Source organism: Pezoporus wallicus, unplaced genomic scaffold, assembly GCF_028554395.1.
Source record: "Pezoporus wallicus isolate ANWC-B61680 ecotype Strahan unplaced genomic scaffold, APGP_CSIRO_Pwel_v1 contig_16, whole genome shotgun sequence".
Taxonomy (NCBI): Eukaryota; Metazoa; Chordata; class Aves; order Psittaciformes; family Psittacidae; genus Pezoporus; species Pezoporus wallicus.
The window spans coordinates 2,618,698-2,630,894 of record NW_026641478.1 but is presented as its reverse complement, the minus strand read 5'-3'; the positions used below and the strand labels follow the sequence as shown (position 1 = coordinate 2,630,894).

Genomic DNA, 12,197 nt, shown 5'->3' with positions numbered 1-12,197 from the left:
GTAAGCCCTTATGAGTAGAAATCTTGGATTGGCATTATCTGGAGAATAATATGTACTGTTGTCGTAGTTTAAACCCAGTCAGGCAACTTGTTCACCCACTTCCCCTCCTTCTTGCCCTCCCCCTGCTCCCGGAGGGATGGAGAAGAGAATGGAAAAGAATGCAACTCCCACGGGTTGAGATAAGAACAGTTTAGTAACTAAGGTATAACACAAATCACTGCTGCTACCACCAATGATAATAATGATAAAGGAAATAACAAGGGAAGAGAATACATCACCTCACCACCAGCCGACCGATAACTTGCCCCATCCCAGCCCAACCAAGCTCTGACCGATACCTTCTCCAACCCTGCAGACTCCCAGTCCTTCCGGCTCACTCCCAGTTACCTCCTGGGCATGACGTGCTGTGGTATGGAATAGCTCTTTGGTCAGTTTGGGTCAGGTGTCCTGTCTCTGCTTCCTCCTGGCTTCCCCTCCTCCCTGGCAGAGCATGAGGCTCACAAAGTCCTTGGCCAAATCAAAACATCATTGTTATCAGCTCTGTTCCCAGGCCGAAAGTCAAAACACAGCACTGCACCAGATACCAAGGAGGAGAAACATGACTGCTACTGCTGAACCCAGGACAACTGTTTTGTTGAAGAAAGTCTGAAAATAGGGGAAAAAGAGAGACTGAAAATAAGGGGAAAAGATCACTTTTTTTTTTTTTTATAATTCCAGTTCTGCATGGGTTCAGAAAAACAGTTAAATTTTACAGCTTGGCTGAACATGTTGTGTTGTTTTCATGGTGTACCAGAAGTATGCTTTTGGCAGCTTCTTTAATGCAATTATTTACAAAAAATATTTAATTCACCAAAAATTTGTGGGTGTATGTGTGCATGTTTTTATATTCATGCATATATATGTGTGTATATAAATATATGCATGTATGAAACTGTAATTCTTGTAACAAGAAAAGGCCCACTGCACCCTTTGACTTTGCACACAGGCTGGTAAATAAAATTTTAACTCTAATGTGGAGTTTGAACTATATGCGAGGATAAGGTGGTGAACTAAGAGACCTTGCACTGAGAGTGTGCACTGTAACGTGAATATTTCCTTATGTCACAGAAGGTGTCCAGAGTGATGTGTGGCTGTGTTTATCAACATTCTCTTTTATTTATACCTAACGAAAAACAATGTCGTTCTATCTAAACTAGCATTGTGAAGGGAGTATCTAGGTTTCAGAGCTATCCATTCAAACAACTGAGAGTGTCAAAGGTAACTACTTCTAGAATCAAACTTCAAGGGGATATATTGTTCTGCTGCGCTTTCCTCCCTCCCTGCAATTTATTGCACTCTTAAAGATTGACTACTGATTATTACCTAAATCCAGGCATTTGAGGACCCCATTACTTCTCCAAGTTTTAACTAAGTCTTTTTTTACCTTTGCAGTTTGTCAGTGTGCACACTTTCTAATTTTGTTTATATACCTTGATACAGTTGAAGATTTTTTTTAATGTTACTGAAAAACATCATAATTCCCAGACTAGTAAGTTTAAAAAATTATAAAATGTAGCATATTTGTTTATAACTTTGTCAAACCAGACCCTTAAGTTTTAGAGAGAACAGAGTCCTTGGAATTCATATTTAAGTCCCAGGAAGTCTGGAACTTGTCCTTGAAGCTATTCAGTTCAAAATAATTCATTAATGTAAAATAAAAGACCCCTTAAATAATAGTGGTTTTACTCTTAAGGCTCTACTGAAGGACTGTGTAAGCACTCCTTGAAAGTTTAATAATTGAATAAACTTTTAAAGGGAAAAGGGAGAGGAGCATGGTGTAAAGGTTGTGTGTTTGGTTAAATGAATCATTCATCCACATATGGCCATCTGCATGCTTTTTTCTGTGGAAACCTGTTCTTGAGTATGATTTGGGGGAAAAAGACCCAAACCACAGAAGAACATCACAGCTATACAGTCAGATCGAGCAAAGGATGGATTTTCTTGTGCTGCCAAGAGCCAGATGGTATTGAGGTCATTCTGGTTTGGTGTAAAAGTGTTGGAGGCATCACCCCATGAGGCTCAGCTGAAATAAATCAGGGTAGATGTTCAGGAGAAACTTTATCACTTTCCCATCCCAGACTGCAGCTTCCTTGGCTTATGTGCTCCAGGGACTGAGTTGGTGGCATAGCTGCTGCTTCTTACCTTGAATCATGATGTACTTTAGTAAGTGCGTGTGTCTTTTCTTTCTCTATGCTGTATGTCATTCTTGGTGGGAGTCTGGATAAATATTTCAGTCTGTAGGAGTTCAGGAGAGCTAGGTATTGCCTAGCAACAAGCATCCCACTCTCTGCCTCCCGCTCCTCTTTGCTTTTATTAAAATACCAGGGAGAACCAAAAGTTGAGGCATTAAGTTAATTTTTAGAAATATTTTGAGCAGCTTAAGATATTTTTGTTATGACACTGCATCAGAGCAACGGAGATGTTGGTGGGGGGCTGCCATCTTAAAGCAAGTAACTCCGCTTGCCTTGTTCAAACAGAAATCACAATCAAAGACTATCAAAAATTCTGAGGACAGAATAAACCTTATGACTGCAGTTACTTAGTGAGTAACCAAATGCCTAGCAAGTTCTCCTTTGGTCTTCTGAGGTCTAGAAGATATATAGCAGTTACACTTATCCTAAACTGAATGCATTTTAAGCTGTGTTACCCAATTCATCTTGCAGCTTGTGATGGCTGCTGGTGGGGCAGTGGTGGCTTATCTTGGAATTTAAAGTTTTTAACTCTTTGCAGACAACTTTGTGGCAAAGTATTTTGTCTAATTTCAGTTACAGAACTTGGTTTACAAACATCCTGGGCTAGACCCAAGGCAAGAAAGCTACACACTCCAAGTGTAATTTAGGTAGATTTTTGGGTATGCTGGTTCAGTGCAATGCTGCACTGGATTTCATCCTCTCCTGTTGTTACTGAATTTAAAAGTTGAGAGCTGTTGCAAATCTGTAGCTCGTGGTTAATGTATATTTTAATTGTACCTTCTGCAGAATGTTTGCTTTATGGAATTTACAAATTTCCCTGCAAGAATCAGAAAAAAAAGAAAAATGATCAAGTATGTGGCTGCTGTTAATGTCGAGGTAGCCATCCTCAGGATAACCTGGGTTGCTTTGTCTTGAACCTTGCTGAAATCATACGTTCAGTGATCCTGCCTTTCCTGATGTCCGGGGGCCCTTTGTGAGTGTGGGAGAAGTCGTGCTCTGTCTTCGGGGAAGTCTGGTGTGACTCAAGGCCTTTGAAAGGTATTGGAGAAGTGGGAGTGCAGATTAAGAAACGTGGTTGTGCCCGAATTACGGGATTTGCTTTGTAGAGGGAGAAGTTATTAAATCCTGATTTAGCAAATGACTTAACTTTGCAAATGATTGTGTCTTTTCCAAATGTATGTTCCCCATATCAATCTGAATTAGAAAAGGGGGAGAACAGTACAAGGAATAATGTGTAACTGTGTTAATGGGAATTTACTTAAAAATTAGCAGTATATGAAGAGATGTAAAAGTGATCACAGCATAAAATTGGTTTTTAATGAATTAACATGGGTTTATATGTTCAAATATGTTCTATTTGTGGAGGCAAGGTCAACTCTACACAAAGAGTGGCCTCTTTTAGTGGTAGAATGGATGCACTATATCTGTAAGGGCAGATGGTCCTATTTTTCTTAGCATTTCAAAGCCTTTTCATCTGAAGCTGAGTATTTTCATCTCTTCTGAAAATCAGGCAACGTATTCGTGGAGTTACTATTTAAATGTCTTTCATATGAATGGTTCGCACTTCATCTTCTCCTCAGAAGCAGCCTGAAATAGTTGGAGCAAAGAGGCCTGTGGCCTGTATGGATGGTATGTGTGGAAAGTGTGTACTGGCCACCATAATCAGTGCTCTTGGTCATCCTGATGGTCAGTGCTAGGGGATAAACCCTGTCCTGTCCCCAGACTGTGTGTGTTGTGGTGGAGCAGCATTGTAGGATGATGGCACGGCTGGAGCTTGTAGTGTGCTTGGCTTGTGCTTGATGAAGAGAAGGACCTTCTATGCAAAAGCCCTTCCATGGAGGGGAGCACCCTAGTGATGCAAGGACATGGGCAATTCAGTGGTTGATAAATAGTGCAGAACTAAAAATAATTAATAAGCAAACCCAGTTATTTGTTGTTGCTAATGAAATGCTTTTTCATAACAAGAGTGGTTATATATGATTTAATAACACAAAACCAGCTCCGGCTGTGGCTAGTTGGATAGTGGTGTGTTAGCGTGAAAAATATACCCATGTTTGCTCTTGTCTCCATAGCCACGGTAACCTAATAGCAATTAGTGTTCTTGTGTAACTTGAGGCTAAGTTGTGTTGTGGGAGTGTGAATATCCCTATGCATATCGGGAAGAGTAATAATGAGAAAACCTGGAGAACTAGAAGCAGTGACAAGTCAAACTCTGTCTTCCTCTGACAGAGACCCTTGGAAGCTCTTGAATGCATTACATTTAATTTTAAAGAACTTGATGGCTTAGTTATTTCCTTCCCAGGTTAGATAACTACATCCTGTAAGTCCAGCATATGGAAAACCTGGTCCACTTGTCCCATTTTTGGACATTAGCACAGAAAAGGAGCAGCTAGAGACTCAAAGGTGACTCTTCAAGTGTGTGGTTTAAAATTAAAAAATAAAAATAAAAATCTGCTTCATGAAATGGAATTTTTTAAGCAATCCAGATAATTTCAAGATGAATCAAGAAAAAGGAATCTGCAAGATGCATGAGTGATGGGACGAATGGTCTAGAATAGTTAGCATGCTCTAAGCCCACAGTATTTAATTACATTTAGTTAGGTCAGTGTTTGTGGTTATTTTGCAGCCTTTTATAAATCATAGGAATATTTACATTTTTCTATTAACCTTAATATTTTGTTAGAAATAAAATTAAGTGCATGGTGTTTAGTCAGTAAAATAGTAGCAAAGTACATGAGTATTTATGAATTTTATATGCTGAAGGGAGCTTCTTGTCTTGTTTTCAGTGTAAAAGTTTCCTTAGTGTTTGGAAACCTATTAGTCAAGTAGTGGTATATGCAGCAGTAATGAAATACTGGGCTGTGGTGTAAAAGCAGGAAGGTGATGCTTCGCTTCTGTTTGCAGGATGAACTTATTTTGAATGATACAAAAATAACGGCAGATTGTTTATAATAACTCTGACAGCAGATTCAGATTCCTGACTTCACACAATTTCCATTATTTAAAGAGACATATGTGTGTAACATTTGCTTCCAGATACATGCACATATTCTGACAAAGAGTTTTAAGACATACTGTCTGTTATTTAAATTTTGGACATGTAAAGCTTTTCTCCCCTCTTCTCCCTTCTTCCAGGCTTTAAAAAAGTTAGGCTACAGGATTAGTGTAATTTCTTAAACCTGAAGGAGCCTTCCAAAAGTGTAATACAGTATTTAAATCTCATTATACATTTTTTTTTTTTATAGATTCATATGAAAACATAACGAAAATAATCATGTATCTATAGGAAACCTTTCAGGAAATAACTATTCAAATTCTGTAATGGTCTTGCACAGTTATTTCCTGTGGCTGGAGTATTGACTGAGCTCACTAATAAATGTATTCTGACTTTTAATGCATTGTTGCCCAGATCTTGCGTAGTATTTCTGGGAAACACATTTTGAAATACCAGTAAAGAATATTGGCACTCGGAAACTGCTGGAAAGTTTTTGGCTTTACCTGCACAAATGCAGTGTACCGGTATATGATGGGCCCTGAATATTAATTAAAGCAGTTGGGATTTAGTGCGCTCAAGTAGCAGTTAAGAAATTAGAGATGCTTGAGAGCACTGACTGAAATTGTTAGGTAAGAGGAAACGTAAGGTTTTCTCCAGTATACTTTTTGTCATATTTATCCAGTTTTATTTAAAGTGCTTATAAACTTCCTGTTCTTCTGACCTCTGTTTTACTATGGAACAGATGTCGGTGGTTAGGGATTAATGAATCTCTAAGAAAATACATCAATTAAATTATTTAATCTTGTCTTTTTCAGGATTGAAGTGGATCTAGGGACGAACGGATGACTGAATATTCATATGAAGAGGAAAGCCATAAAAGTTGGTTGACGTTTTTACAGCCATATGCTTTATACATATTACTGCTATTATCAAAAATTTATATTGTGTTACAAAACATAATAGATTAAATTGCTGGTCTGAGTTTCGTATGCCATATTGTCTTTCAGGCAGGGGAACACTATAGCTTAACACAGCTGGAGCTTAATGCAACAGTTTCTGACCAAACTTGAATGTTCAAAGGAAAAACCCAGTAGTACGTTAAGTTAATAAGTAATTCCTTTGAAGCCAGGTGTTTGAATGGGCTGATGCATAGTGGTGTTTGTTATTCTTACTTGCCAGGATGAATGGAGAATGAGAGAGACGTTACCTTCCATTACAGCTGCTGGTTATGAAGCTTAGTACTTTGTGGGGTGACCACTCAGGTGCCACATTGACAAACACTGTTTAAGAAGTCAGATAGGATGTGATGTCTTTGAAAGTATCTTGATGCTTTGTTTTCTTACCATAGAGAGATGGCTGTCTTACGGCATGCATATTCTGTGCTAGTTAAAAAGGAAGAAGCTGTTAGTGAACCATTGTGCTTTATTAGCTTTTTATTTTGCTTTATTAAATTTACTGACTTTATTGTTATGCTTTATAAGATGATCAAATTCAGTAGGCCTTGACATCTGTCAATCTGAGTTGTCAGTGTCTCTGAACTGTAGGCTTTGGCTGGGATGCTATGTTAACCAATTCCTGCCCAGGCTGTTTAAACAAAGCTGACTCTGGGGGCTTGCACTGGAGCAAATGAATTTTAATGACAAATGCAGAGTGTGATACAGGAGAATACAGGTCAAGGTCAAGTGAGATGGTGCACAGCACACATAAGGCCTTGTGGAAACTCTTACTAGTCAAGGAGGGATACATTATGGTAGAAACCCCCTTTCCTAGAGAGCTTTATTCCTACCCCTGATTGGGATTCAGAGGTTTAACAATCAAAAAAACCAGCAAACTCCCCAGATTTTTTCAAAAGTACGGTATCAGTTCAATACCAGAAATGTAAGTCTATAGTTTTATTAACTTGAGCAAAGTTGTTCAGAAGGACAAAGATTCTTCTTTATCTCAGTGACAATTTGGTTTTATCAATCTTTTAGTGACTCAGAAGTTTCGCAGTTTATCAGTGGCTGACTTGGATACAGGAGAGTTTGATTCCTTCTTGGGTACTCCTTTTTAGTGTTCACAACAGGTAGTGGACATGCTGATCCTAGCTACTTCCAGATTCCCAAGCAGCGTAAGACTTGAGGGAATCATCTGTATCCTTGAATCCATTGTCCCATAATAAGCCAGTGAAACAGTCTTTAGATAGAATTATCTATAGAACATTTGCTTTATACATCACAGGTCCCAGAATCCTGGGACCCAGAATCCATATTTAAGCCTAATAGAGACAGTGAGTGGTATTAGTAGCTCTGCAGTACCGTACACGATTTCTCTGCGGGATCAGCAACTCTGTATGCCCAGATATGAGACAGAGTTGTTGCTTGCTAAAACCAGCACACAAAGTCTTAAGGAATTTCTCTTTGGTTTGATGGCTGACATGTTGATGGCTGCTGTCCATGCAGATGTCTGATAGCTTGGGGTGGGCTTGCATCGTGGCAGAGCAAACAATTCCCTGCTCAGGCCTCCTGGCTATGAGTAGCAGAGTGAAAAACTGATACTGTCCAAGCCTTGATTGCATCTTCCAGACCTGCAGTGGTTAGATCCTGTATGTACAAACTCGGGGAGGCTCTTTACTGGCAGAAAGTGAGAGGGTGGAAAGACCAAACTAATTATTTGTAAGCTACCTTTGGATATTATTATGGTACAGTGGACTTTTCATACTATCCAGAAGACAGCACAGAGCAGTAGTACCATAATGTGGTAATGTTTTGCATTGAATTGAGGATGAACTGGGCCAGACTAGAGGACTGTCTAAGGTACTTGGCTTGGGAAGTGACACCAGGGTAGTTAAGGATTTGTTAGATCCTTGAGAGGGACTGTCATAACCAGTGTCTGCACAAAGGAGGGATGACTTTGAGATCAGGCAACTCTTGGACTGTTGGACTCACCTGGCTTTTTCCCAGGTTTCTTGGAAAAGGCTATAGTTGCATGAAGGATGCAGCACTGCTAGCTCTGTATCTCTGTTCGTCTCTTTGCTTTTGCCTTTTTGGTTCAACACAGAATGGTGGCAGAAGGAAGGAAGAACAGGAGAACAGGGTGACCTTTCTTGTCAAACCATAGTTGCACTTTCTCATGCCCTTCTGATAACATCCCATAGCAGTCGTGGGGAAGCTGCACAAAATATGTACAGATAGGGAAGGGGATGCTGAGTTACTTCTTTGCATGCTTTCTATTTGGCAGTTTTTGCAGAAGTAGGGCTCTGAATCCAGCTGTTAATCTTTTATATTAGGAAAGTACCATGATGAAATCATATTGCTCAATGAGAAAAAAAATGTGGCTATGTGGAGGAATTCAAAGTTCGAGGCTAAAAAGTCCTTTTCTGGGAAGACTGATTCCAGAAAACTTAAGCAGTAGAGTTGGAGAGGATTTCTCTATGGTCACTGTTGATAAGGTTCTGGCTTCAATGGGAAAGAGGTTGGATTTCACCCAGCACCTTGCCTCAGCCTTTCACTTTGTCGCTGCTTTGCTAACCACGTTTTGAAAGTTTTCATTTGCTAACAGGAATATGTTAGTGTATCATCAGAGGTACAAAGAACTTGGGTTGCATCATCTGTGTGTTACATTATTATGTTTTAGGTTTTTGTTGGTCTCCTTAGGCCATGTCGTAATATACGTGAATGTGGTTTTATATAAATAACTGACATCTAAGCAGAAATGCAACTAAGGAAGGAAACATGAACATAAATTTTTGTCTCATAAAATGAGGTCAGCTGAATCTTTCTCAGAAAAATGAGAAATATGCAAAATAAACCTGATGGCATACATGTATATTGAATGTATGCAGCATACAGTGCTTCTATGTTTTCCTTAATAATAGTGACTGAATCCAGAGGTTCAGTTCTCTATTGAATCTGACATATAAAGTTTATGGTTTTCAGTCTTCAGTGATTGAATGTGAATGTATGGAGATGAGAGACCAGCTGGTAAGAAATAGGTAACTGACACGGTGGAAGTATAGCTCAGAAAGTCCTGGGCAAAATAAAGATCAAGACTTTGAATGAAAAATAAATGGACAGGACTAAAAGGAGATCAGAAAGCAAAACTAAGGGGGAGAAGAGGTTGCTCAGATTGGGAAGGCGAGTCTGGGTTGTACTTAACAAGGGGTCTGGGGTGCCATCTTCCACTCACACTGTGGTTTCACAAACAGCTTGTGGAAATACTACTGGGACAGTTCAGTTGATCAGGCTTAATGATGAGCTAAGTTATTTAATGCTCAAAAAATGATAAACAACACAGAGTGAATTTAATTCAATGGTATTAGGAGGTGGTTGCTTATTTTCTAAAGCGGTCTATGTTATAAGCCCCAAGAAATACTGCTGTCTCATAAATGTAACCTGTGTGTCATCTCTTTAAAAAGTTGAAACCAAACAAAACCAACCACCAACAAAAACCACCCAAAATGTGACAAAACCACCCAAAACTGAACACAAGAGCAATCTTTGGCTCAGCTGCTTAGAGGGCTGGACTCAATACAAGGGGGTGTTTCCTAAACTCTCCAGAGCTCACCCCATCTCTGCAGTCTCCTGACCTCCGGTGTGCCCTTGTCTCACCTCCTCTGACTCCCTCATCAAGTTCAGCAAAGGGAAAAGTCCTGCATGTGGGGAGGAACAACCCTGTGTTGTTCCTGCGAGGTGGACAAGCACAGAATCATCATCTGACTTTGGAGCTGCACTGGTTTTGAATGGAGTTTGGACTCATTGGACTTTCAATCTTTACACTTTTTTTTAGTGATTTGAAAGTCTGTTCATGTTAAAAATGGTTTGTTGGTTTTGTTTTTTTTTTTTTTTTAGTGTATATGAGGGTGTTTAAAGGAAGTTTTATGGTTTTATTTGCATAATCAGCATATGAGTGGCAGTGTGGTGCTATGTTTTAAGTTTTGTCAGCTGTCCCCTCTGTATCTTTTGCAAACAAATGCAGTTTTCCTAGAAGGAAAATGACTGCTCTTAAGAGCTCATTCATGTCTAACATCATTCAGTGTATTCTTGGAGTATAATTATGACTAGAAACATCAACAGGATAAAATATATTAATCTCAGGCGTGTTATTTTGCACTGGCTATCAATCTGTCCTTTCTGTCATGTGCTTTTCAGTTTAGATTACTCGCAGACAAAGATGTTTTGTCTCAATTCATTATGATTATAAATATCTTGGATAAAACAGTGTAACAAACGACCACGGAAAAATGACCGATGGCCCCATTCAGCAAGGCAGGGAGACTGTGAAGTTCTTTTGGTTCATGTAGCATTTATCAAGATGGGTCCTTTAACAGTTGATTGGTGGTTGGTATTTAATGACTGTTTCACAGTGTAAATAGATAGCAGGCAGTTTGTTGCCTGGAGCCCAGTCATTTTCAGAAGAGAGATGTGGTTTTACTTACTGTCACTGAAAAATGTGAAACTTGGGCTGAAACTGTAGAGTGGGAGAAAAACTTTCCCCCAAACCTGATATATTCAGGAAAGGGAGGAGCAGCAGATTTTGTTTCTTTTCATGTTCCTTACCTTGACTGCGTCATACTGTGCTGTCTCCTTCTCCCATCCTTTCCGGTCTGGTGCCGGTGGGTCTGAGGGGCCATGTGTTGTAGGAGGCGTAACCCCCAGGTCTGCTCAGTGCTGGCTCAGCCCTGCTTGATTGGGGTGAGATGGTCTTGAAACTGATCCCTGTGAAAAATTGATGGGGGTGTTTCCAGCACTTGACTTTTAGAAGGAGAAAAAGGCTTTTAAGATGTCTGCAGTAAGCCCCTTCAGCTCGATGTGTCTGCATTGCATGTGAGCTCCTTCCTCTTCCCTTTGCCTTTCTAAAGCTAATGAAAGATTTCTGGGAAGACCTTGGCATTCCTATTAGGCTTTCCTTACAAACAGCAGTAGAAAATGTGTTTTACACAGATTCTTTCTTCATTTCTGCTGGGCAGTTGCTTTCATAGCCTAAATGGTTTCTTGTTTATGGGTCCTGGGTCTTGGCTCCATTCCATTCATTTCCCAACTATTTTGTTGTGTTTACACACTGCTCTTCAGCAGCTGGCTTGGGGCGAGCATCCAGAGCACACCCACATACACACACACACAAAATCAATTAATCACAGTTATGGCCAAATCATATTTAGTGCTTGGCTTGTGAGCTGGCCTTGTTTAAATCAAATTGGATTATGATTTTGAGGGTTTTGGCTTTGTCTTTCATTCTTGCTAGTATGTATCAAGAGACAGACATCTGTGGAAGATCGTAACCATTGTTTTTAAGTTTCATGTATCAAAAATATGTTTTAGAAGAGCTAATTTAGTGGTTGAAGATACCTGTGGTCTTTCTGTACCCTCACACTTCAGAAATGCAGTGGAAGTGGGATGGGTTAGACTTTCTCTGTCATAGCCAAGTCTACTGCAAAAGCCTTAAGCTGTGCTTTAAAATCAATATATACATGTATCTTTTGTATATAGTAAATAAGGTTGGTTGTATTTTCAAGTAGTCAGTGCAGATTAGCCCAAGAGGTTTTGCTCAGAATAAGTAGAGATGTCTGGCTCAGCAGTGGTGTGCAGGGTTTGCATCTTGGTCACTGCACAGTTTTCTGCTTTTCTTGGAGCTGCTGTGGACTGTTTCAGGTGCACTGATTTTTGCAGTAGTTTTTAAATTGAAATCCTATTTATTAAGCAATTTTTTGAAACGGGAAGAATGGAGATTTGCATTGAAAAGGATGGCACCAACCTTCATGTGAGGTGGTGTGTGTGGGAATAAAGTGGCCCACATTGTAGTGCAGCTCACAGGAGAGTAGTTGGCCTGGAATTGACAAAATGTGGTAAAAACACGGAGTATTTAAAATGCCAGAGTTGTTTTCACAGTTCATGTAATTAAAATTATTCAATGTCATTATAAAGCAAAGGTAGGTCTTGCTGGTGTTGCCTAGATCACTCCTCCATGAAGAGATAGATGGTGATGATGAGTCT

The 12,197-nt window shown here is 39.6% G+C and overlaps 1 protein-coding gene across 5 annotated transcripts in view; it reads left to right on the top strand.

Moving 5' to 3' along the window:
* The window catches only part of KLF12 (KLF transcription factor 12), a 258,883-nt gene that overhangs the window by 69,315 nt on the left and 177,371 nt on the right, over positions 1 to 12,197 (top strand). For 3 of the 5 annotated variants that reach the window (XM_057424025.1, XM_057424027.1, XM_057424026.1), the window contains exon 2: positions 6,042 to 6,105. The exons of the other annotated variants lie outside the window; for them this stretch is intronic. In XM_057424025.1, coding sequence (XP_057280008.1) covers positions 6,085 to 6,105 — 21 coding nt within the window. In that variant the 5' untranslated portion in view covers positions 6,042 to 6,084. The remainder of the gene's footprint in view (positions 1 to 6,041; positions 6,106 to 12,197) is intronic. 5 annotated transcript variants of the gene reach the window in all.